The sequence below is a fragment of the Melanotaenia boesemani genome, chromosome 2, assembly GCF_017639745.1.
Source record: "Melanotaenia boesemani isolate fMelBoe1 chromosome 2, fMelBoe1.pri, whole genome shotgun sequence".
In the NCBI taxonomy this organism is placed as follows: domain Eukaryota; kingdom Metazoa; phylum Chordata; class Actinopteri; order Atheriniformes; family Melanotaeniidae; genus Melanotaenia; species Melanotaenia boesemani.
In genome coordinates this window covers 25,396,704-25,423,451 of record NC_055683.1, presented here as the reverse complement: position 1 = coordinate 25,423,451, position 26,748 = coordinate 25,396,704, and the positions used below count along the sequence as shown (strand labels likewise).

At 41.5% G+C, this 26,748-nt stretch overlaps 1 protein-coding gene across 5 annotated transcripts in view; it reads left to right on the top strand.

Annotated features, from left to right (window-relative positions):
- The window catches only part of crebbpb (CREB binding protein b), a 45,277-nt gene extending 19,563 nt beyond the window's left edge, over nt 1-25,714 (top strand). Inside the window, exons 4-31 of one of the 5 annotated variants that reach the window (XM_042002219.1) lie at nt 7,226-7,472; nt 9,851-9,964; nt 10,712-10,951; nt 11,069-11,168; nt 11,331-11,468; nt 11,556-11,673; nt 11,844-12,018; nt 12,157-12,219; nt 12,521-12,642; nt 15,141-15,329; nt 15,490-15,870; nt 16,034-16,207; nt 16,409-16,586; nt 17,244-17,362; nt 17,473-17,712; nt 17,890-17,978; nt 19,025-19,135; nt 19,254-19,310; nt 19,416-19,493; nt 19,636-19,703; nt 19,808-19,958; nt 20,245-20,391; nt 20,515-20,628; nt 20,725-20,890; nt 21,236-21,403; nt 21,631-21,792; nt 22,091-22,372; nt 22,489-25,714. In XM_042002219.1, the coding sequence (XP_041858153.1) occupies nt 7,226-7,472; nt 9,851-9,964; nt 10,712-10,951; nt 11,069-11,168; nt 11,331-11,468; nt 11,556-11,673; nt 11,844-12,018; nt 12,157-12,219; nt 12,521-12,642; nt 15,141-15,329; nt 15,490-15,870; nt 16,034-16,207; nt 16,409-16,586; nt 17,244-17,362; nt 17,473-17,712; nt 17,890-17,978; nt 19,025-19,135; nt 19,254-19,310; nt 19,416-19,493; nt 19,636-19,703; nt 19,808-19,958; nt 20,245-20,391; nt 20,515-20,628; nt 20,725-20,890; nt 21,236-21,403; nt 21,631-21,792; nt 22,091-22,372; nt 22,489-24,723 (6,426 nt within the window). In that variant the 3' untranslated portion in view covers nt 24,724-25,714. Of the gene's footprint in view, nt 1-7,225; nt 7,473-9,850; nt 9,965-10,711; nt 10,952-11,068; nt 11,169-11,330; nt 11,469-11,555; nt 11,674-11,843; nt 12,019-12,156; nt 12,220-12,520; nt 12,643-15,140; nt 15,330-15,489; nt 15,871-16,033; nt 16,208-16,405; nt 16,587-17,243; nt 17,363-17,472; nt 17,713-17,889; nt 17,979-19,024; nt 19,136-19,253; nt 19,311-19,415; nt 19,494-19,635; nt 19,704-19,807; nt 19,959-20,244; nt 20,392-20,514; nt 20,629-20,724; nt 20,891-21,235; nt 21,404-21,630; nt 21,793-22,090; nt 22,373-22,488 lie in introns of all 5 variants that reach the window. The other 4 variants (XM_042002229.1, XM_042002246.1, XM_042002237.1 and 1 more) reach the window with 4 other exon arrangements.
- Nucleotides 25,715-26,748: the final 1,034 nt, after the last annotated feature.

Here is a 26,748-nt window from a genome sequence, read left to right as displayed (position 1 = left end):
AATCATCTTTTTTGTTTTGTTTGTTTAGGATGAGGAGATAGTGTTTCTGCACCATCTCATAAACTGACTGACCAGTTTTCTATACCCAGCTTCCTGTTCATCACTGATACATCCCACAACTGCAGAGTCATCAGAGTATTTCTGCAGATGACAAGATTTAGAGTTGTATTGAAAGTCTAAAGCCTGGTACTCACATAAGGATTTTCGGGCTGTTTTTGTCGTGATTTTGCCTCTTCCCGACCATGGATGGCAAATGCCGGATAAGTGGGAGTCTTATAAGATTTTTCTGTACAATTATCATTTGGTCTGTGTTGTGTTACGTGCAGATTTGTCCAGATAATCCACTCAGAAACGGGTTGTAGCCGAGAATCGGAAATAATGAGCACCGACAACTCGTGAATTGTGACTGCGTGGATGATGATGTGGTACGGAATGTAGCCAATCAGAGAGCGAGCTGGCTGGGGAACAAGGAAGTAAATAAAGTCCGTGTTCACGCCATCTCCAGTCTGTTATTTTTTTCAGTTCTGCCTTTTTTCTGTTAAAAATAGTCCCAAGACCACCATCATTCTCTCGTCCTATATATCCCCTTCCATGCTGTGTGTTGCGTTTTCTAGTTGTTACTAGGGCTGCAACTAATGACTATTCTGATGGTCGATTAGTCACCGACTATTAAAACGACTATTCGACCAATCGGATTATGTATCTCATGATAATTATATATGGATCTTATTTCACTTTCAGCTTTGAAATCTTGCATGGGGTTGTTAAGTAAGTCCGACGTACCCTCCTCTTTAAATGTTCAAACATTGCAGACGTACTTCCGTGGTACACAAGTTTCGCTTTACAAATCTCACATGTATTTAATTTATTTTGTAAGTTTAACGTGAAGTTATCCCAGACTTTTAACGTTCTCCGTCGCGGTTTTCCTCCCTGGTCTGGCACCATATTTTTCTCCTGGCGGACTTTATGGCGCATGTGCAACTCTCAGCAGAGATAAAAAAAAGAAGACGATGTCTCACTCTATATTTTTTTTCCCCTCTTTGCTCATGTACAACTCTCAGCAGAGATAGGATTAGAAGACGATGTTTCACTCTGTAGTTTTTTTTTTTTTTTTTTTTTTGCCGACAATAGTCGACAGCTAAATTCGTTGTTGACTATTTTTACTGTCGACTATTGTCGACAACGTCGACTAATCGTTGCAGCCCTAGTTGTTACTATGTTTCTTCTTCATTTTTTTTGCCGGTTGTTGCTCTGGTTCTTCTTCTACTTTCTTTTTTTAGATCACGTTTGGTCACGTGAGATGTCCTGCTCGGAGGACTAGATTGTAGAGCACTTGCGGGACAGCATTGTGATGTGTGTGTTGTTTTGTGATTAGATAATCGGAGCACACCACACACAGTATGATCAAAACTGTTTAATGCCTGATTTTTTTTTTATCTTCATATGTGAGGTCACAACCAGATTAAAAAATCTCATAAGATTAAAAAATAGTTGTGTGTACCAGGCTTAAGGTGTACAGTGTGAAGAGAAATGGTGAGAGTACAGTCCCTTGTGGTGTTCCTGTGCTGATGACCACCATCTCAGACACGTAACCTTTCAGTTTCACAAACTGTGGTCTGTTTTTATTAGGTGGTCATAAATCCAGGTGGTTGTGGAGGTATCCACCTGAAATTTATGAAGCTTATCATGTAACAGAGCAGCTGAATTGTATTAAAGGCACTTGAGAAATATAAAAACATGATCCTCAAAGTAATGCCTGATTTGTCAAGATGAGCGTGGGCTCTCTGAAGCAGGTAGATGATGTCCATCCTAAAACCCAAACCCATTTTGATATGCAAACTATAATGGGTCCTGAAAGGTGTTCATTTGCTTATGAAGTAAGCCAATAACGGTCTCTCAAGGGCTTTCATTACGTGAGATATTACAGCAATTGGTCTGTAGTCATCTAGTTCGGGTTTTTGTTTTTGTGATGTTTTCCACAGCACAGGAACTTTTTTTCTGAGCCAAGCTGGGGTTGAAAAGTTGTTAAATCCAACATAGTTGTTCCGAGCAGGCTTTCAAAACCCTGGGGCTGACACAATCTGGACCTGCAGTCTTGTTCTTGTTCACTCTTTCCAGTTGTTTCTTCACCTGACTGCAAGAGACAGACAGGGTAGGTTTCTGTCATAAATGGATGCCTAACAGTTGGTCTGCATTTGCAAATTAGTTACAGCAACATCTAATTGTGCTCAAAAGCTTATTATGCAAAGCAGCCATCTTACTTATGTATTTGAATAGACAAAAAATGAGAGAATATAAAGTTAACTACTACTGCCCAGTGGTCATTGTGTCACACAAACGGTTGTTACTATCAAACAATGCTTATATTACAGTACACGTGTAGCAGACTTGATTTGGTGACATGATGGATGAAAACTGAAAAATTGGCAAAAAGTTAAATCAGAAAAAGATTAAATTATCAGAAACAGAGCTAGCTTACTACAATAGGTCAATATCAGTAACTGAGCATGTGTTAAAGGTCAAAATGAACCATCAAAAAGTAACAATTAAGTTTTTAACTTATGTCTTTTTTTTCTTTTAAATTGGGTATACACTTGGACAGAAGTGTTTATACTGATGCAATCTGACTGTGTGTATTTCATCTCTATTTGTGGGACGGCCCCAGCAAGCTTTCCTCTCTCTCTAACCCTAACACACTGAGCTTCACTTGCTTACAACGTCACCTCACCTACTGCTACAACAACTAGCATAATATATTTAACAAACCATATCTAAATTTCTTTTGCAAGCGTCAACAAAACTAACCCCCAGTAGTGTAAGCACTCTCTTTCTCCTTCTTTGCCTCTCTCTGTCAGCAGAGAAACATAAGCTTGTAAGCTGAGCATGAAAACCACACTTATTTCACCTAAAAATACAATAAAATCAGAACATGTTGTCAAAGGTGACTACTAGACTGTCACATTTGTAAAATTAGTGACTGCTGGTGTTGTCTCAAGTGATGTTATTTCATTCAGTTTTTAACTAATTTTGTTGCCTGATAAGAAACAGAAAATAAGTAGAAGTAAATAGGAGACCCTATTAGAAATTCAGTTGTATAAGGTTGTATATAGTAGCAGATGTAGTAAGACAAGACTGTACGCCACTCAACTGAAAATTGGATTATAGACCATATATTGTTGGAAGCTGTCTCCTCTTCTAATAAAGTATATGCTACTTGTTGAGTAGAGAGTGAAATCACAAAGTAAACAGAGCTTATTGCTGCTCAAATTTGTTGAAGAGCAGCAAATCATCTATGGTGTAAATTAAATTGACTTGAACTTTTTCTTAACAAGAACCCCCTGGCAGGAAGCATAGGATACATGTAGTACAGAAGATCTTTGCACATGCTTGGGAGCACCAATCCTAACATGTGGCATACCAAAATGATGATAAACTCAACTAAAAAACTTTACGAAGCATTGGCATCCGAACCAAACACAGTTTAAACCCCAAGTAATTATATAGGACTGTAACAAAAGCATAAAAACAGCACTGTCTACTTTAGCACTTGTGCTAATTTTTCCACTTTTAGTAAAACCACAAACAGGGTGTCATATGTTTTCCTTATGGGAATCCCCCACTCTGGGGGCTTTGTCTACTCTGCGGGGTTGCTGCTGCAGTGATCACCCTTGTCTGGGTGGCTGGGACGTACTGCACTGCAGCACTATGGCAGTGGCATGGCCCCAGGCTGCCCTGATCTGGGCAATTCCTGTGGTGGCAGAACACATGCGTGCGTGTGTGAATGAGTGGATTGGAGAAATTAAACAAGATGTGTGTTTTTACTTAGTAACAAACTGTTTTTAAAATCAAACTTAAAAAGCGCTTTTCACCCAAAAAGTAACACAAAGTGCTGTACACTGATCACAGCCGTTGTCTGCACCACAGCCATAGGGCTACAGTGCAGGACCCCAGCCATCCAGACAGGGCAAACACTGCAACAGCAACCCTGCAGACCAAGCAGGCAGAACCCCCAGTGTAGTGGGCCCCTAGGAAGAAAACAATTAAAAAGTTTAAACAAAGTTCAGATAAACCTAAAAACAATAACAGACAAAAGCAGAAGTTTAAAAGATTCATAAAAATAATGTACTAAAATATGACAAAATAAAAAGCGACTAAAACACAAATAAATTGATAAAATTACTAACATAAAAAATTTTAAAAAATTAAAGCATAAAAAATAACTACAATTAAGATTCAGTTAAAAGCTAAGCTAAAAAGGTAGGTCTTGTGTATCTTTTTAAAAACATCAACAGTCTCTGCAGCTCTGAGGTGCTCTGATAGGCTGTTCCACAGATGAGGGCCAGTGGTGGAATGACACCTCCCTGTAGGTTTTCATCCTGACTTTAGGAACAACGAAAAGGCCGGCACCAGAGGATCTAGGGGTCAGCGAGGGCTCATAATTTAAAAGAAGGTCACATAAATAGGAAGTTCCAGTCCGATTAGGACATTTATAAATGACTAAAACCTAGTACCTTAAAATTAATCCTGAAACGCACTGGGAGCCATTGCAGCGATTTCAAAAAATTGTTTTTACTATGTAAAGCTCTTTGTGCTACTTTTTGCATGAAAAGTGCTTCATAAATATTTGATTTGAAAGCAGATTTACTGATTACAAAGACGTCTGTCTCATCACTGTATGACAAAAACTCAGTGAGCGAGCAGCCAAAGAGTAGCAAACAAGAAAAATCGTTAAGTCATAAATCATGTCTTACTTCTGTTGTTTTGTTGTCAAAAGTTTTATTCCTGGTAGTTTCTATGAAAATGTAAGGGATTTTATAATAAAGTATTTACTTTTCCTATATATACTATAAAGCAGCTAACGCTGCGCTCTGTTTGCACGGGCACTGATGCGCTCGCTGTGTCACTATTTTGTCTTCCGTTGTGTGATTGACGAATGAAAACGTATCCAAACATCATCATTTTTCTTTGTTTAAGATTTATTACTCATCCAAATGAATCATCATTTTCTTGGCAATAATCCACAGTACAGATCCATCTCCATCGCAAATTCCAATCATCACGTCAAACAATACAAGCAGTGATAGCTATCGCGGTCAAAACTTGTTTGCTCCCTCCGTACAGCAACACCTGTCACCTGATAGATAGTTCCTACCTATACGATGCTATCAATTAACTAGTGCCACCTACTGGGCAAATTAACTATATTTAAAAAAATGGCTCTTGCATACTATCTTGGGGTTCACTTTTTTTTGGATCCTCATGGTGTTTCGAAGGTGCATTTGGGGGCTGGGTGGCTGTAGCTCAAGAGGAAGAGCAGTAGGTTCAATTCCAGGCTTTCCCTGATTATATGTCCTTGGGCAAGACACGTAACCCCATGTTGCCACCCGATGTGCCTATCTATCAATGTGAGTGTGTGTGTAAATGGTTAAATGTGACAGGTAGTGTAAAGTGCTTTGAGTGGTCAAGCTGACTAGAAAAGCTGATATAAGTACAAGTCCATTTACCATATTGATTCTCCTTACTCTGAAGAGTGATTGAGGTGTAGATCATCAACATCGGCTGATGAGTTCCTGATATATTTAACAGCATAGCACCAATGAAAACTCAGATCAGTTGTGGTCAGGGAAATGCTTCTGTTCATGGAAGGCAAACACAGAGGCAATGAGGAGGAGCTTCTTCCCACAGGCCATTCAGGCCCTCAACCAGAACACCTAGTACCTGGACTTTCTAGACTACCCTACTCTGCACACACAACAACCAGACTCACTGAACATCTTTGTGTGCATACTGCACCAACACTTTACACACTTTACATAGTATTTATTTATAGTCACTCATTTGCATTTACACTTATATTTGACTTTTTCTTTTCATAATAGTTATTGATATATTATAGATATTGATATTCTTTTATTATTCGTATTGATATGAATAGCTTTTATTCCTCCTCAAATACACTTTTTCATTCTTCTTCAAATATAGAACAGTTGTAATAAGCATTTCACTACATATTGTGCTGTGTATGATTTTGTATGTGACAAATAAAATTTGAATTGAACTTAAGATTAGTGCTGTAAAAAAAATTGATTCTCAGATACTAATTGAAACTAAAATTTGGTATCCATCCATTTTCTACCGCTTATCCGGGGTGGTGTCATGGAAGCAGCTGCATAAGCAGAGAAGCCAAGACTTACCTCTTCCCAGCCACATTCGCCAGCTTGTCCTGGGGAATTGAGGCGTTCCCAGGCCAGCCAAGAGATGTAATCCCTTGAGCATGTCCTGGGTCTTCCCCATGAACTCATGCCCAGAACAATTCACCAGAGGGGCGTCCAGGAGCCATCATGACCAGATGCCCCAGCCACCTCATCTGTCTCCTCTTTTTGCGGAGGAGAAGCAACGATACTCTGATCCCTCCCCTGGATGACCAAGCTATTGATAGTTAAATGCCACTTTGGCATCTGCTGGTTTATGGAACGGACCAGCCACCTCTACCCATTTTCAACAGGCACTGCAACGGGCAGCCCCTCCCCCTTACATCCTCTACCTGGTAGAATCATCGTTTACAGTGTTGCCAACTACGTGACTTTGTTGCTATAATTAGCTAGTTTTAAGACTCTAGCTAGATTTTTTCATTTTTTTAAAAGCAACTAATGACAAATTTAGCGACATTTTCTGGTGTTATTGGAGACTTTTGGAGATGGGTGTGACAGAACACATTGTTTACTCTTCTCACTGAGCAGCGGGTGCTGCCACAGGCTCCTCCCCCATCCAAAAGCACTCACAAAAAGCTTGGTCCTCACGTAGCAGCAGTCCCAGCTCCCAGCTGCAGTCAGAACAGGACATGTTCACCTCTGCACCATGGCGAGACTCAAAATAAAACGCGCAAAGCTGCCTCTGACTGATCCCACCATGGCTTACTGTCAGATATTAATGCCTATTTTGACTACAACATTTTGAGTTGATCTTTTAATACATATATATATATTTTTTTTAGAAATTTAATACAGTAAATTTCCCATGTTTCCACGTTCATCATTGTTTTTTTCCCCCATTTCTGAATTTGTTACATTTTTCAAAATTGTTATGTATTAGTTTTAATCTTCAATGTATTTTCCAACTTCTAATATTACTTTATTTCATTTTCTTACAACCTATAAGTTTAAAGTAAAACATTTCTGATTAATATCTAACCTGTATATATGTTGGTACCCCTTTTCTGTCCCAGATGCAGCAGCCAGGAGCATCAATGGGTATGGTCCCTGGGGCTGGTGGTGTTTCTGGAGGCCCGACGGCTGACCCTGAGAAGCGAAAGCTTATTCAGCAGCAGCTGGTCCTGCTGCTCCACGCACACAAGTGCCAGCGACGGGAGCAGGCCAATGGTGAGGTCAGGGCCTGTACTTTGCCTCACTGCCGCACCATGAAGAACGTACTCAACCACATGACCCACTGCCAGGCTGGAAAGTCCTGCCAGGGTGAGTCAAATTTATCAGTGTTTGTGTTTTTGAAAAAAAAATGCATTTACACAGCAGCGGAATGAAAACTACGTCCATGCAGGAGAAAATGCAAAGAGGGCCAGAAACGATGTAGTGTGCATGCCAGGCCTCTAGTGGACAGTGAAACTTTGCAACGACACACACAGGTGTGCACCACATCCTCATAATACCGCAAAACGCAACACAACAGAAGCTTCACGTGTCAGCTGCTAGTTATCTTGCGCATGTAAGTTTTGCGTCTGCTGATGCCATAAATACCAGAAACGGGTTTTGCTTCAACAGACCAAATAAATTGAAAAGACGTAGCAGCACAAACCTGACACGGATGTTTGCCATTGTTATTGTTGTGCTTTTCGCAGGTTAAGCAGAGTCTGAGCCAAAAGATGTCACTTCCAGTTTACGCTGACTGGACTTGCCCTACATTACGAGAAAATTTAACTTAAATTTTTGCAGTTTTATTGACCCAAAACGCTATAAAGGTGTAAACAAGAGGCCAGAACACAACAGTAGCTTTTGTGTTTTACTGTCTCAATGTTGTGGTGTAAACAAGGCCCAAGCTGCAGTAGGAACATGCCTTTTTTCCGGACTACTAAGTTGCTCTGGAGTAGAAGTCGCATAAATCATAAAATGTAACCTATATAATGCAGGACATATAAAAGTCACACTGAACTATGAGTCACATTTATTTAGAAATTTATTTCACAAAATCCAAGAACAAGAACATATATTTAATCTGTAATGTAGCACACAAAACAACAGGCTGAATACGTGTCCGGTATGTAAACGTATCACGAGGGTTTCCTCCAGGATTTTTTTAAACTGTCAGGGAGACCTTGTCTCCATATTACACTTTATGAACAGCTGATTGAGGTGCTGAGAAAGTAGGAAAATGTTTACATCACATTTTGCATATAAAGACACCAACCCTGCCCTACCACCGATGAGGTTTCATGTTAAATATGAAATAACCAGGTTCATTGCACTCGATTACCATTTCCATTGTCTGCCTCTTATCCGGGGTTGAGTTGCGGGGGCAGCTGCCTAAGCAGGAAAACCCAGGCTTCCCTCTGCCCAGCCACATTCACCAGCTTGTCCAGGGGGATCCCGAGGCCAGCCGAGAGATGTAGTCCGTCCAGCGTGTCCTGGGTCTTCCCCGGGGCATCTTTCCAGTGGGACGTGCCTTTTAAACACCTCACCAGGGAGGCGTCCAAAAGGCATCCTGGCCCGAGCCACCTCATCTGGCTCCTCTTGATGCGGAGGAGCAGTGACTCTACTCTGAGCCTCTCTCGGATCACAGAGCTTCTCCCTCTATCTCTAAGGGAGAGCCCGGCCACCCTGTGGAGAAAACACTTTTCGGCTGCTTGTGTTCGCGATCTTGTTCTTTCGGTCACTACCCACAGCTCGTGACCATAGGTGAGGGTAGGAACGTAGATCGACCGGTAAATCGAGAGCTTTGCCTTTTGACTCCGCTCCTTCTTCAGCACGACAGACGGATGCAGAGTCCGCATCACTGCAGACGCCGCACCGATCCACCTGCCGATCTCCTGCTCCATCCTTCCCTCAGTCGTGAACAAGACCCCGAGAAACATGAACTCCTCCACTTGCGGCAGGACCTCATTCCCGAACCAGAGAAAGCACTCCACCCTTTTCTTTCTCAGACGTTTTTGTTAATATTTTCAGTGGTACAAGAGCAGCATATACCATAGATATCACAAGCCTAGAACGACCTCTCACGGCTGTAGACGGTAATGTGTACTCCTTGTTTCATGTCAGTCAGTATGAATTAACATTTAGAAACATGTTAAATTAAAGTGCACCTGACTATAAGACGCAGGACCAGCCAAACCATGAAAGAAGTGTGACTTATAGTCCCGGAAATATGGTAGTTACTTTTTGAAAAAGCAATATGTAACTATCTCTTTCAGCGTTAAACATTTGCCATCCTTGCCATTGGCAAAATGTTATATTAATCTTTATATGGCCAAAGGTTTTTTATTTCTTTTTCTCTCTCTCTCTCTCTTGCCCCCTCCCTATGACATATAAGTCGACATCAGCTTCATTTAGACAGCCGTGTAAGGACATTCACCCAAGGCTTGTTAAATTTAAACACAAAAAGGAAAAAGACTAAATATATGGTTTCACAACATGTTTACTAATTGCTTTTACTAAATTATTTTAAAGTCTGTGTTTTTCTTCATCAAGTCAGTACCTATTTTACTAGACAACACTATGGTGTATGAGTTTAACATTTTTATCTTCTGGTTTATCTTTGGTTAATTTCAAACACTGTCAAACACTGATGAATTTACTTGTCACCACACCTCACTCTGTGTATTGTTTCTTTTATTATTCTCCAGTGGCTCACTGTGCATCATCCAGGCAGATCATCTCTCACTGGAAGAACTGTACGCGGCATGACTGTCCTGTTTGCTTGCCTTTGAAGAATGCGAGTGACAAGAAGAATCAGCAGCGTAAGTAACTCCTGCACCCCTCTTCGTCTCATCTTATTTATTTAAAAATCCATTCATTTATCTAGAAGGTAAAGTTGATTTGATGGATTGATGGGTGCTCAATATTTGGGGTGTTGTAGGCATTTAAAATAAATTTAAGACCTTGTAAACTGTTTAACAAGTCTGTCATCACACAAGAACAAGCCTTAAGGAAGTGTGTGTAGTATGAAGGAGCGCCACCTGCAGGCTGTGTTTTTCCTACTACAGCTCTGGGCTGGCTTGATGGTTGGGAGACTGAACAGTGATAGGATTCCTCTGGAAAGGTTGGGCCTGTAATGTGACACCCAGGGGAGGGGCTCAGTGGCTCTGCTATTAGTGGGGGCAGGGTCTTGGGACATCATGCTTTCTAATTGGTTAAAAGGCCCTATGACAGATTTAAATCCCCCATGGAGGCAGCATGCTCCCTGTCAGCAATCAACACAGCAGGGAGTAACACAGGGATTTTAAGTTGAGGCCCAACTAGACCCTGTTTGATTGTGATTTAGTGCTTTTCTTTACTTTAGAAAACTATGCTTTAGATTTGTTTTTTACATTTTGATACCGATTTTACACACACACACACATATATAATGATTTATTTCTATGCATTATTTTTTTAATTTTGTATTGCACAAGAAGCAGAAAATGCTCAATTATTACATGTGAACTATTGAAATATTAATTCAATTTTGCCAAACCCCAGGTTTATTTCTCATCTTGTCTCTCCAGCTATGTTGAATTCACCTGGAGCCAGTCTACAGAATGCCATCAACACAGTAGGACCCGGCCAACCCAGCTCCACAGCCATCAACAGTGCTGCTTCACACATTGACCCCAGCTCCATGCAGAGGGCCTATGCAGCTCTAGGTCTCCCGTATGGGAACCAGTCCCCTGCTCAGGTCCAGGGTCAGGGTCCAACTCAGCAAAGCCCCCAAGGCCCCCAGCAGCTGCGAAATATGAATCCACTTGGTATGATGTGAAAAAGACTTCAGTGCTGTTTGATAGTTTATGTGTAATTGTCTGCAACTGAATTAAATGTCATTATACCATCTATATAAACTCCTGTAAATTGTATGTGTTGTTCAGGCACTAATCAAATGAATCCAATGGCAGGAGGCATGGGTACCTCTTCCTCAGACCAGACTGGATTGCACTCTGACTCGTCTTTGCCTGCAACACTTAACAAGTATGTTTTATTATCCTCTGCATTACCAAACATTTGCTGCCACTCAAAAACTTTATAGCTTAACAAGTGATTTTTGGTGAAAAATTCATGGTCTCTGTCAATTTTCTGGTGGCAGGCTTTTTTATGAGTCATAACAATGATAGAATTGTATTTGTCTTGTAGTCAGCTGATGCAAGATGGATCAGTTGTAGGCGGCATGGGAAACCTGCCCACTGCCAGCCCTCTTTCTGCTTCAGGGGTAAGGAAGACCTGGCACGAACACGTCACTCAGGACTTGCGCAACCACCTAGTGCACAAACTGTAAGTACAACAATTAAGCAGATATCTTTAGAGATACCCAAGTTGTGCTGTGGTATACCAGGCTAATGCAGATTGTTGTTCCTACAGTGTACAAGCCATATTTCCCACCCCAGACCCCGCAGCACTGAAGGACAGGCGAATGGAGAACCTGGTGGCATATGCACGCAAAGTTGAGGGTGACATGTATGAGTCGGCGAACAGCAGGGTAACTTAATGCAGAATTCTAATGACAGCATGTCTTTTTACCATTTTTTGAGCCCAAGTTTCTACTAAGTGACAAGTGATCAGAGAATCTAAACCTGGATCAGAGTAAGACAAAAAAATAACGACAAAATGTCTTGTCTGACTTTTGTCTTTTTCTCATGTTCACACTAGGACGAGTACTACCATTTCTTGGCAGAAAAAATTTACAAGATCCAGAAGGAATTAGAGGAGAAGAGGCGCTCACGGCTACAGAAACAACCTGGCATGGTGGCCACAGCTGGACCTCCGCAGCCTGGTATGCCTCAGCCCAATACCATGGGCCAAGGACAGGCTGTTCGGCCTTCAAGTTAGTAACCAAACTCTTTAACACAGTGTTAATTTCCAAGTTCATACTGTTTCTATAATTATCAAGATGTGTTCCAACATATTTTTGTAGCTGAGAGAAACTTTGAAGGGAACAGAAAATTGTCTTACTTCCTCACAGATGGACCAGCGCCTATGACAAACATGCCAAATCAGATGATGAATCGACTACAGGTGCCCCAAGGTATTGTTCAGTAAAATACTCAATTTTTGGCTCTTTTTTTGGGAAAAAAACAAACAAAAGCACATTATTTATAGAGAAAGCAGGGTTTTGACTTTTAAAATTAAATTGGAAATCTGGCATATACTTCACACGTGACAGAGGTTTTCTGAACATACCTGACTGTTAAACCACTCAGGGCTGTTTTGTTTAAGTGAACTTGTTTAGTCCCTGTGCTGGCCCACTAGGACAGGGAATATTGAATTACAATAACTCCCAAGTATCTTTAATAAGTATGTGATTGTGTGTAATTCTCTTCCCATAGGAATCAGTCAGTTTAATCCAATGGCAATGCAGAATGCACAGATGTCTCAGGCACCGATGGGAACAAGGGCTCCTTCTCCCATGAGCCATCCGCAGCAGATGAACATGAGCTCTGTTCCAACGGTCAGAATTCTATCCTGCTTCTTTCTTTTTACTGTTTAAAGACCTCATATAGTGAAAATCAAGATTTCAGCTATTTTTTTATTAGATCTTTATTTTGGAAAGACAAGAAAATATCAACAGCAGCGTAACATTACAAGAAGACAATATCGAGTTCTTCCAGTTTTTGATTTAAGACATGGAGCCATATGACTACAACAGTAATCGGTGAATACACGACATCCTCTTGTGAACAGTTCTGACACTTTCCCTTGTATGAACAAAGCCCTAAATGCCTCACTTGATCACTGATAGAAGGCTCTAATATCAGTTATTAACAGGAGGAACAATTAATATAGAACATTGTGATTGAACACGGGGCACATCCATGCTAATTGTAAAGAAATATAAGTCAAGCAGTCAGACAAAAAGAAAAAAGAAAGATACAGCAATAAAGACATTAGTGAGATCAAATAAAGTCTGCTCTTGTGGGGGTGATAAATAAGATCTATTTGTTCCAAATTTGGTAAAATCGGTCCTTCCAAATTCTTAATTGGTAGGTCAGCTTTTCCATCCTAAAAATCTCTAAAATAATTCCAATTCACTCATCCAGGGTTGGTTGAATCAGGCTTAACCACCTCCCTGTATTTGTTTTTTTTTTTATTTGCCACCAAAAGTAGTTGAAGCAACTCGATCTCTCTTCTATGTTTCAGAAGAGTAATGTGACCTAGATACAGGACCTTAAATCTCAGGGGTATTTGAATTTTAAAGACCACACTTAGGTATGCCCTGCCAGAAGACCTTTAAATTGGGACAATCCCAAAAGATATGGTAATGATTAGCGACAGCCGAGCCACGTTGTCTCCAGCATGGCATAAGAGCGCCCTTATAACTTTCCTGGAACGGTGTTTTGAAATATGTTATATATATAATATTATTCTTCCAGCTATGTTCTCTCCAGGACATAGAGTTGGACATTGACCACTGAAAAGACCAGATGCTGTTCCATGCCTCCATTGTAATACCAGTCTCAGATTCCCTTTCCCATTTAGCCTTTATATACTGAGTGTTATCAGCTCTGGCACAGGAAAGAAATTTGTATAACTTTGAAATGGATTTGGTGGGGGTCACGGCCCTAGCATTTTTCAAGATGTGATAAAACATCCGAGAGGTCAGTCAGTTTACATTTACTGTTAATATATGTAATTGCAGGTCTCTGTGGAATTTGCTTCGTGCCAGGCCATATTTGTCCTTAAAAGTCTCAAAACTGTTTACAGTATTTCTTTTACTAAGTGGAAAAAAAAGACCCTGCATTGACCATGATTTAAAATTGCAGTTGTATTTTTTAGGAATGAAATCTGAGTCATCTTCAGATTCTCAACATTTATGTAACTTGCTGGTGTTAATTACCTTCTGCCAGACTCGAAGTGTGTGAGACAGCCAAGGATTCCCTAGCTTTTCCAAGCGACCCATTAGGCCCTTATTCGCTATAGCAGCTTGAATGGGAAACTGGTTTGATTTCAGCAATTTCAACCTTTTATTTATATATAGGACCCACTCTCAGTCACCCCTCTGGTCCAGTTTGCCTGCTGTGCTGGGAATGTGTCAATCACAACTCCCAAGCAGACAGGGCTCCAGACTAACTTTTTTCTTAGGTTGTACTGATCCGCCTAACTTTTAAATGTGGGTGAACCAGTTAAAAAAAAATTCTCCCAAATTTTTAAAGTATCGTTTCCTACACCACATTTGATTACATTTTAAAGATTACTTTTTGATGATTGGACATATACACTGATTATAAATGATTGTGAACAAAAATGAGGTTTAGGAACATGTTTATTTACAGATCCTAGAATATTAAATAAAGGTAGAACTGCAGAGTTAGATCAAAGACATTTTTATGCATTAAAAGGTTCTTTTTCATGGAAAAAAAAGTCTAAATATCTGAACACAGATGTTTTGGGGGTAAAATTGATGGCTGAATAAAGTTTAAAATTATTTTCTTATTGTTTCTCTCTTTTTTTTTTTACTTAAATTTGCTCTTCTTGGAACTGTTTGTCATGTTTTTTTTTTCTTTTTTTTTTTTTTACTTTTTTATTTCCTCTTCTTTTTACTGTGAAATGCTCAATGGCCTTTGACCATTCATTTAGAAGTCATTTCACACTTCAATACAAAACAGTCAATTTGATGAAGTTAGCTTCCTGTGGTTTCCACAGGCCTAATCCATTTATAAAACAGCTCCCTGACTGCAAAGCAAAAATTTGCAATGCAACCATAGCAGAGCTCGAAGCCTGGCTTAGAGACATTTATGTCTGCCATGGCTGTGGATTGTTGATATGTTGAACTTAAATTAATCAGCATTTGTACTGATAAGCTACACCATTGGTCCTTTACAAGATTATGATAGTGGGAGCACATGAATGTCCATTACATATTGGTGGAAAATATAGACTAGATAGACTAGAAAAACTAGGTTTTTATCTATGTATTGATTTGTCCGTTTAATTTATTTTCCTTTTCAGATGGGGATGTCGCCATCAAGAATCCCTCAGAATCAAGGAATGATGGGAGGTCATGCTAATAATATGGTATCTCAACAACCTAACCAAGGCCAATTCCTGCCCCAGGGTCAGTTTCCTGGAGGTGCAGGTGGAGCAATGAATGTGAATATAGGCCTAGGACAGGCTATGTCACAGGCTGCTGTTGCACAGGTGAGAGGACTTTTACTGTGGGAAGAAACTGTTTAAGCTCCATTTCATTTCACCTTGCATGTTTTGCTGTGACTTATTTGTTGTGTTGGATGTAAGTGTACGGCCTGCTGTATTAATGATGTGTGTCAGTATGTTAATAGTGTATCCCACTTCATTCCAGCAACCGCAAAACTCTAACATCCCTCTGAATGCACTGGGCTCCCTTGGCTCCCAGCTTCCCTCTGGAGCTAGTGCCCAGCCTACCCTGGGTACTACCCCTCCACCCAATGCCTCTGCCAGCCTTCAGCCTCAGCAGCAGCAGCTGAACCAACACCATGCTTCCTCGCAGGCCCAAGTGCCAACGCAGCCCTCCACTCCCACCTCCGCAGTTGGACTCTCCTCCACCTCAACTCACATACCCAGTAGCCTCCCACGTCCACCCTCAGTCATGGGCACCCCACCTGACCCCTCCCAGCCTCTGACACCCCTGCAGCCCCAACCTGAACCTCCCAGCCAGATGCAGCCACCCACCTCAGTGCAGGCACAGCACCCTAGCACACCGGTGAGATACTAACTTTTCCTGATTGCTTCAAATTGCGTTTGCCTCTCAGCTGTGATTAAAGCACCCGATTTGTCCTTTAACTCATTTTGAAAATAGTGTCATGTATTTTTATATATTAAATGATGAGCATTTTGATTATAAAGTCTCTTTTCACTCATCTAAGTTGTCACAGGCAGCAGCGAGTATAGATAACAGAGTGCCTACCCCTGGTTCTGTGGCTGAGCTGAGCTCCCAGCAGGCTCTGCCTGACATGAGTGGTAAAGAAGCCAAATCCAGAGTAAAAGATGAAGAAGATGACAGCAGCTCTGGGAAGAAAGAAAACAATTTAAAAATAGAGGTAATGGAGGAATTGTTAAACTTATTCAGTGTTTATTGGCAAAGAAATCATTTTTGAATGTGCACTGCTACCAACTATCTGCACTCACATAAAAAGAAAAAGTCGCTTTTGGCTTTTTCACCTCCTTCATGTACCTTGTTATTCTGTGTATAAAATACAGTGCTAAATAGCTTTATAACAGTGCTTATATTTATACAGCAGGATGATGCAACCAAACCCACACTGGTGAAGAAAGAGGAGCCAGATGCAGCAGAACCAAAGCAGGAACCAATGGAAACGGAGGAGAAGAAGCCAGAGGTGAAGACAGAACCCAAAGAAGAGGAGGAGGGCGGGGCCGGCAGCACATCAACCCCCTCTAATGCCCAGAACCGCAGAAAAAGTAATATCACTGACCTTATTTCTATTCATTTGTAAGCAGCCACATAGTAAAATAGGTGAAGGAAAATTGCAGATGTTTTATTGCTTTGAACATTAGAACAATTGACAGAATATGACAGCAGTGACAGCAGTTTCTCCTACAGAAAAAATTGGGATACCACCCAAAAAAAGAGCTTTTCACTCCTCCAAATGTCCTGCTTTAACTTCCAGGTGTTAAATAAATGTGTCTCAGTTGGTATCTATTTGCCTTTGACTAAGTTAACATAGTCAAGAATCTAACACCGAATCCATTTGCTCTTTTTCATAATAGCGGCACATTACCTGTGCAAAAAGATGTCTTTGTAAACCCAATGCTGTTACACTTAAATAATTCACACTTACGGAATAAAAGCAACCAGCACATTTTTCCAAAAGATACCTTTACATTTGCATATCATCTGTAACCCATCTCTCCCCTTCAGTTTTAAAACAGTAGGAAGTATAAAAAGCACACAAAAGTTTGCTTTTGTTATCTGAGAAATGGTTCTGCACCCTCATATACAAGTATTTTGTAACATCAGTTTAGACACTCATAATTAATTGGTTTATTTAAAATATTGCATTTGCAGGCAAATATGCAACTTGTGTTTTAGTCTCTTAAAAAATGTTGTCTTTTAAGTTTTCAAGCCAGAAGAGCTGAGGCAAGCCCTAATGCCAACACTTGAGGCCCTCTACAGGCAAGACCCTGAGTCCCTTCCTTTTCGGCAACCTGTAGACCCGTTGCTGCTGGGTATACCTGTGAGTGTCCACAATTATCATGCTCACATTTATTTCAAAATAGCAAGACTCATAAATATTGAAAACTTAATAATTCCTTGAAATGCTTGTGCCTGCCTCTGTTCTTGTAGGACTATTTCGACATAGTGAAGAATCCCATTGACTTATCCACCATCAAGCGCAAGCTAGATACGGGTCAGTACCAGGAGCCGTGGCAGTATGTGGATGATGTCTGGCTCATGTTCAACAATGCCTGGCTGTATAACCGTAAAACATCCCGTGTCTACAAGTACTGCACCAAGCTGGCAGAGGTGTTTGAAGCGGAAATCGATCCTGTCATGCAGGGTTTGGGCTACTGTTGTGGCAGGAAGGTGAGATAATCAGAGCTGAGAAATTTACATTTTAAAACAATGCAGACATTTAAGGATAGATGTCTTTATTTAATGACATGTATGTTACAGATTCATATTTACCTGTATGTACCTGCTGACTGTGGATGAGGTTGTTGCATTGACATGGATTTGAATGTTTCTTTGGTTTTCTCACAGTATGAGTTCTCACCTCAGACACTGTGCTGCTACGGCAAGCAGCTGTGTACCATCTCCAGGGATGGCACTTACTACAGTTACCAGAACAGGTAAAAAGTGCAGATCTACATTGCTTTGAGGCAAAGACCGTTAAATAGATGGAAGAGCAGTAATACAAAGTGGGTCCACAGTTGCATAATTATAGACCTACTTTTTACTTAAGTTATTTTATAGGAGTATTATGAGCTTAATATTAAGTAAAGATTTTGCAGCTGTAAAATGCCTGAATCAAATCGACATTGCATGGAGGCTAGCCGGAGGAGAGCGAGGTGACCGACCACCGATAACGGCTGAGTAAAGAACAGTTTGCTTGCCAAACATTCACTGAGGGCTGCAAAATCTTTATGGCTTTATATTGAGCCCATAGAATACTGCAGATACCAGTAACTGTGACACACCTTTCATAACCTGTGTTATTGTCATAGATTAATTTATTTTTTAGAAAAATCTAGCACCAAAGCACCCCCTTCTGTGCTGAATATGCTATTGCACCTCAGCGTTGTTCCAATGCAAGACAATTACTACACTGGGCACCAGATGTGGTGAAGCTTATCAACTGAATAAAAATTCAGTAGAAATTAGAGAATTCCTAGTATTGTCCCGGAAGCTCCAAGCAATATTTAGTTTACCCATTTTTTTTTAAATGTCACTAGCTTTCACTAAATAATAGCCGTTTTGCGAGCAGAAGCTGTTTATCATGTTACGTTGTCCCTTGAATATATGCTTTTTTTTCATTTTCACTCTTGTCTGCCCTTACTTGTTCGTTTCATCTATTCATCACATCATAATGCATGTTCCTGTTTTCATTTCTAGCATGCTGTTAGATGGTGTCAAAAATAATTGGTTTTTGATGGTTATCTTCTCTGATTAACATAACATTTAGCATGTTTCCCTCATTATTATTTCATTTGAGAGGCTGAATCATGACCATTTCGGGTGTAACTAACCTGTACCTCTGCCTGTGTGTGTATGTGTCCTTCCATCTTTCCGCCTGGCCATGCTTGGTCCTCGGTTGTTGCCGTGTGCTCCGTGCATTCTGCATTCTACCGCCTGTACGCCGGTTTGCCTGTGCTGCTACTGTGTGTGCTGGCTGCAGTTCACCCAAATATGGCCTTATTGCCGACAGGTATCACTACTGTGAAAAGTGCTTCAACGAGATCCAGGGCAACAGTGTGACCCTGGGGGACGACCCGGCACAACCGCAAACGTAAGCTGAAGAGTGTCTGCCAGTCTCTGTGGCTGTTTTCTGTTCTGACTTCATTCTGCGGACAGGACTTTCAGTCAACTTGAACTTGTTTGTTTCCTTATCTTTTTATGTTGTGCAGTATGATATCGAAAGATCAGTTTGAAAAGAAGAAAAATGACATGTTGGACCCTGAACCGTGAGTACTATGCAGATAGCAGCTCAGTCTGACTTGTACCTGTGATGACAGTGAGGCTTAACGATAGATTTTTGTAAAACAAAGGAAACATGTCTGTCTTTGTAGGTTTGTTGAATGTAAAGATTGTGGCCGAAAAATGCATCAGATCTGCGTGCTGCACTACGACGTCATTTGGCCATCAGGGTGAGTCTATGACTCTTGGGCAGCTATCCTTCCATTTAAATATATAAGTCATGATTTATGTCAACAGAAGTCTTTCTAGTGGGAATTTTTTTGCCAAGGTGGCTGCATGTTGACACTTAACAGCTGATCTTTTTTATTTCAGTTTCATCTGTGACAACTGTCTGAAGAAGTCTGGCAAAGCAAGAAAGGAAAACAAGTTCTCAGCCAGAAGTGAGTTATCTTTAATTGTAAAACAACAGAAACTTTTTTGTTAAACCATAATAAAGAATTAATTGTTGTTAATCTACTTGATCCTAAATACGTTTGTGTTTAAGGATTGCAGTGTACGAGGTTGGGGACATACATTGAGGACAGAGTGAACAAGTACTTGAAAAGGCAGAACCACCCAGAAGCTGGTGAAGTGTTTGTGCGAGTAGTTGCCAGCTCTGACAAAACTGTGGATGTTAAACCTGGCATGAAGTCTAGGTAAGATTTGCATTTTTTGTGATATTTTTAGATTTTTTTTTGTGATAGCAGCTTTTATTATGTGGCTGATTCCTCATAAAAATCTAGATATAAACTTAACAGAATACCACGTAGAAAAATCCCTTTTTATTGAAAAAAGCAAACTCGCTGAGAAGAGTGTTGGGGATTGTTATTTAAAATGTGCTTATTGGTTATATGTTTACTGTCTTGTGCTGCATCGGTAGAATTACTGATGTAAATTCTTGAACGCTGTTGTAGCTTGTGTTTTTTGCACATTTACCCACAGGTTTGTAGACTCAGGCGAGATGATGGAGAGCTTTCCTTACAGAACCAAAGCACTTTTTGCATTTGAAGAAATAGACGGGGTGGATGTTTGTTTCTTTGGTATGCACGTCCAGGAGTACGGTTCAGAGTGCTCATTTCCAAATACCAGGTTAGACTACAGTATTTACAAACTGAAACAAAACAAACTGAACAACAATGTTATTCTTTCTCTGAGTTAACGTTCATATATATTTTTTTGTTCTTAATCACATTTCCCATGTTTGTCTTTCAGGCGGGTTTACATATCATACCTCGACAGTATTCACTTTTTCAGGCCACGTTTGCTAAGGACTGCAGTGTATCATGAGATCTTAATAGGCTATCTGGAATATGTGAAGAAACTTGGGTGGGTAAAAAATAACTTTACACTATGTAGTGCTCTTTTCCATTTCAGCCATGTATAAGCAGACATATTATTATTCATATTTTATTTTCTGAGCAGGTATGTGATGGGTCACATCTGGGCATGCCCACCCAGTGAAGGAGATGACTACATTTTCCACTGCCATCCTCCTGACCAGAAGATACCCAAGCCCAAGAGGCTCCAAGAGTGGTACAGAAAAATGCTGGAGAAGGCGTTTGCTGAGAGAATCATACATGATTACAAGGTCAGAAATCAACCTCAGCGTTATGTCTATGTGACCGCCATGTAATTTTGTTCTCTAGACCGCCCCAGTTAAGAATTAACAGTGGTTGTCAAATTAGTTTGTAATCATTTTTTGTATGGGGTGTTGCCTTAAGGATTAAAGTGTATTTTTCTAATTAAGAGAGTTTTGTTCTTTTTAAAGGTGTAAAAGTATTTGAGATAGACGGAATTAAATATTTGGTCATATATACCCCATCAATTTAAGAAATGGCACCCAGCAGAATTGTGTGGGATGCCAGTAGCTTACAATGTGTTAATATTAAATAGTTGCAGCTGCCTGATGAAAGCCTTGTGTGTCTGTGTTCAGGACATTTTCAAACAGGCAACAGAAGACAGGCTGACCAGTGCCTATGAGCTGCCATACTTTGAGGGGGACTTTTGGCCTAATGTACTAGAGGAGAGCATCAAGGAGCTCGAGCAAGAAGAGGAAGAAAGGAAGAAGGAAGAGAACACGGCCTCCTCTGAGTCAACAGAGGTATTTTGGATCATTGTGTAGTAAAAGAAGACTATTGTGATGTTAGAATCAGAAGCCCAGTACTAAAGCCTCTCATCGCAGATTTTATCGTCTTAAAGTTCCTAATGTACAAAAGCTTTTAGCAGTCACTCTGGCTCTGTATATAACCACTCACCTTAATTATTTAATCTAATTTTGCTTCTTGTGCAAATTCTATTCTCTAAAAGTTCATGTCTCTCCATTACCAGGGAGCCCAAACTGACAGCAAGAATGCCAAAAAGAAAAACAACAAGAAAACAAACAAAAACAAGAGCAGCATCAGTCGAGCCAATAAGAAAAAGCCTGGGATGCCAAATGTAGCCAATGACCTGTCACAGAAACTTTATGCCACAATGGAGAAACATAAGGAGGTGGGTAACATTACCAGCTCAAACACACCATTTTCTTGTGACTAATATGCCATTGCATGCAACATTGACACCAGTCAAAATATTTACTTTTTTTCAATCATTTTAAACCAAGCTGACATGTAGAGATTAATTTGACAGCAATTACATAATTATTAGGTTATACAGTTATTGTTCTGACAACAAGAGCCATCATCTTTAGAAAAGTGATAATTAATTTATCACTTATTAATTCTATGCAGAAATATTATCCTCTCTGACTGTCCTTAACATAACCCGTTTCCCCTCTTATTTCCACCAGGTGTTTTTTGTGATCCACCTCCATTCTGGGCCGGTCATTAACACCTTACCACCCATCATAGACCCTGACCCTATGTTAACGTGTGACCTAATGGATGGACGTGATGCTTTTCTGACTTTGGCCAGGGACAAGCACTGGGAGTTCAGCTCACTTAGAAGATGTAAGTGGAGCACAATGTGCATGTTGGTGGAGCTGCACAATCAGGGCCAGGACCGCTTTGTGTACACTTGCAATGAGTGCAAGCACCATGTGGAGACTCGCTGGCATTGCACCGTTTGTGAGGTAAGACTTTGTGACATTATTCTTGTGTTTTGGAGTCTACATCTGTATCAGTCTAGAAAATGTTGCAAGTTTTCATTTTGGGATACTGTTAATGAGACTTCCTTACCTTTCTGCAGGATTACGACCTATGCATTAACTGCTACAACACTAAGGGCCATGAGCACCAGATGGTAAAATGGGGTTTAGGTATAGACGACGACAGCAATGGTCAGGGTGGAGAGGCTTCTAAGAGCCCTCAGGAGAGTCGGCGTCTCAGTATCCAGCGCTGCATCCAGTCTCTGGTTCACGCCTGCCAATGCCGCAATGCCAACTGCTCTTTACCATCATGCCAGAAGATGAAGAGGGTGGTTCAGCACACCAAAGGCTGCAAACGCAAGACCAATGGTGGCTGTCCTGTGTGCAAGCAGCTAATTGCTTTATGTTGTTATCATGCTAAGCACTGTCAGGAGAACAAATGTCCAGTTCCCTTCTGTCTCAACATCAAGCACAAACTTCGTCAGCAACAGTTGCAGCACAGGCTACAACAGGCTCAAATGATGCGCCGCAGAATGGCCACGATGGCTGGAAGAGGAATGCCCATGCCTTCTCCACCTACCTCAGCTGCCCCTGACACCCCAAATTCTGTGCAGCAGCCTAATACACCCCAGACTCCCCAGCCCATGCCTAACCAGCCCCAACCACAGCAACCACCTGCCAATATCGCCCAAGGATTTCACAGCAATGGCCGCAGCAGTCAGCCCACAACACCAGTGCCACAGGGTAAACCAGGGCCTCAGTCATCCCCTCTCCATCAGCAGTTATCACCAATGCCTAACATGCCACACCAACAGCAGCCTCAACCTTCACAGCCGCAGCCACAACAACAGCAACTGCTGGCAGCCCTGAAGGTGGCACAACAGATTGAGATGGTAGCCAAGGCAAAGCAGCAACAGCCTAATTATGCCATGAATGGGATGCCCATGAACCACCCACGTATGATGGGGCCCATGCAAATGATGCAGGGGTCACGGGGCCCCCAGGTAATGCAGGCTATGCAGCAGGGCCAGTGGGGTCCAGGAATGCAGAATCCCCAGGTTCATCAGCAACAGGTCCCTCCTCAGCAAGTCCCCATGGCCTCTCAGCAGGCTCAGGGAACCCCGATGCCTCAGCAAGCCCAGCTCATGCAGAGACCCATGATGCCCCAACAACAAGGGCTCCAATTGTCGGGGGTCATGCCGCCACAGGGGCCCTCACAACAAGGCATGACACCACAGCAACAAAACATGCCCCGAGGAATGCCTGGCAATATTACTCAAAATGCCCTTCAGGAATTATTGCGTACTCTGAAATCTCCAAACTCCCCACAGCAACAACAGCAGGTCCTAAGCATCCTCAAGTCTAACCCCCATCTCATGGCTGCTTTTATTAAACAGAGGACAGCCAAGTATCAGGCCAACCAGCCAGGGCAACAGCAGCAGCAGGTACAGCAGCCGAACCCACAAGCCATGCTGGGTCCACAGGCAGGAATGCAGGCCATGGCAGCCATGGCAAACCAGGTGCAGAGGCCAGTAATGGCTCCTCAGCAGCAGCCTCCTCAGCCGGCAGGGCCCCAGGGTATGGCACCCATGGGACCTCAAGGCCAAATGATGAATCCTGCTCAAAATGGCAATCCCCAGCTGTACCGCAGACAGCAGCTGCTCAGGATGCAGCAGCAGGCGCAACAGCAGGGAGGCTTGTCTCAGAGTCATGGTCAGTTCTCTCCACAGCAGCCAGGACCAGCAAGCTTCTCCCAGCTCCGTATGCAGCAGCAAATGGCTATGCAAGGAGGTGGAGGACCCATGGGACAACTCCCTCCCACATCCCAAATGGGCCAACCTGGTATGGGAATGGATGTGCCCCAGAATCTTCTTCAGCAGCGCATGCTTCAGCCTCAGCAGATGATGAAGCAGCAGATGGGTTCTCCAGCACAGGTTAACTCAATGAGTCCACAACCTCACATGCTTCAAGGCCAAGCCCAGGGAGGAGCTCATTTACAAGGCCAGACAATGGCAAACACCCTGGGAAACCAAGTGCGCTCCCCAGCCCCAGTGCAATCACCCCGCCCACCTTCACAGCAGGCCCCTCATTCCAGTTCCTCCCCACGGATACAACTCCAGCCATCACCTCAACATGGTGCCCTCCATTCGAGCTCTCCTCACCCTAGCCTTGGTCCCATGTCAGGCTCTATGGAGCAAGGACACATGGGAACACCTGAGCAGAGTGCCATGCTGCCACAACTTAACACACCAAACCGAGGGGGGTTAAGTAATGACATGGGTATGGTGGGTGATACAACAGGGGATACACTAGAGAAATTTGTCGAAGGATTGTAGCATTTTGAAACAGAAGAACGGCCTTGTTCTGTTTTCAGCTGAGACATTTTTGTACTTACTGATGTAAAAAAGCTATAAGAAATACAAACAAGTCTTATAAGGCCTACGGACTGTGAACTTTCTTTCATGGACTACTTTTTCCTACAACAGAGTGATTTAATAATTGCTGTGGAAAATAAAACAAGAAAGACACAAAGAATATATTTTTGGTTCAGACCAGCCTTGCAAGAATTCAACCTGGTCTTGTGTTGTTTTCATTTGTTTTTCATTTGTTATGATCTGCTATTGACTTTTTTTTTGTAAAAAAAAAAAAAAGAAAAAAAAAACTTCTCAAAATATTTTTCTTTTTTTCTTTTTGTACCTTTGCAAATGAATATTGTATTTGTGTTGAGAAGTCTGTAAAATTATTTGCCTGAGAATATTTTTGCCAGGTTTCACCTCTTGTTCAATTTACCTGTTCCTGGCTAATTTATTCTAATATAACATTTTTGAAAAGGACTGCCTTTAGGAAAGCCTTAATTTCTTTCCTGTTTGCAGAGTCTAAAAGGTGATTAATGTATTTGTATAGATTTAGGATACTCATTGCATACACACACATACAGAAAACATGCTGTTGAAAGAGAAACCTGTATCGAAACTTGTCTATGTTCACAGGTGCTGGAATGTTCTTTATACTGGCCTGGACCCAACGTTTGTCTTGCAGATTTTCAAAAATTGCTTTGTCTCCTTCATTCGCAAGAATTTGTCATTATGTACTGAACCTGTTTTGCCTGTGGTGGGAAATTTAATTGTTTGCTGATTTGTGTTCAGAGTTGTGCATCATTTTCTCTCACATTAAACTTGAATTGTTGAGGAACTGTTCTCTAATGTAAATCATGCAGCTAAACAGTACTGTATATATGCTGATAAGAATGAAATCACTGTAAAAACTGGTTCAAATGGCTCATTTCGTACTTATAAACCATATTGTTAAATAAACCTGTGTGCCACAGACTGTCTTCAAAAGTTGTCATATGTGAGGCGATAATGTAGTTATTCTTCCCGGTGCATCTTTAAACTTATTTTATGTGACTAGGGCTAGATCTGGTAGGATAAATTTAAAATAAGATTTTGATTTCAGTTTTAAATGATAAACACATATCCCTAAAATTAACAGAATAAATATATACAAAGAGGACGGGTAAGGTTAAAACGCATACTACACTGCTCAAAAAGATAAAGGGAACACAAAAATAACATCCTAGATCTGAATGAATGAAATATTCTTATTAAACACTTTGTTCTTTACATAGTTGAATGTGCTGAAAACAAAATTTCACTAAAATTATCAATGGAAATCAACCCATGGAGCTCTGGATTTGGAGGCACACTCAAAATTAAAGTTGAAAAACACACTACAGGCTGATCCAACTTTGATGTAATGTCCTTAAAACATGTCAAAATGAGGCTCAGTAGTGTGTGGCCTCCACATGCCTGTTTGACGGGTGCCCAAGTCCAGTCCTGAAGATCTACCATCCTACAACTTTTAGATGCAACCCTTCCCCAACACACCTGAATATAATGAATGGCTCGTTACCAGGCGTCTGCAGAGCTGAATGACATGTGGATGAGGGAATTGAGCCATTTGATTCAGGCGTAATGGAGAAGGGATGCATGTAAAAATTCCAGGATAGTAGATCTCGAGGACTGGACTTGGACACCCCTGCCGTATGACCTCCCTACAACGCCTGGACATGCCCCTGATGAGGTGGTGGATGGTCTCCTGAGGGCTCTCCTCTCAGACCTGGACTAAAGCATCCGCCAACTCCTGGACAGTCTGTCGTGCAACGTGGCGTTGGTGGATGGAGCGAGACATGATGTCCCTGATGTGCTCAGTTGGATTCAGGTCTGGGGAATGGGCATAGCATCAATGCCTTCGTCTTGCAGGAACTGCTGACACACCCCAGCCACATGAGGTCCAGCATTCTCTTGCATTCGGAGGAACCCAGGGCCAACCACACCAGCATATGGTCTCACAAGGGGTCT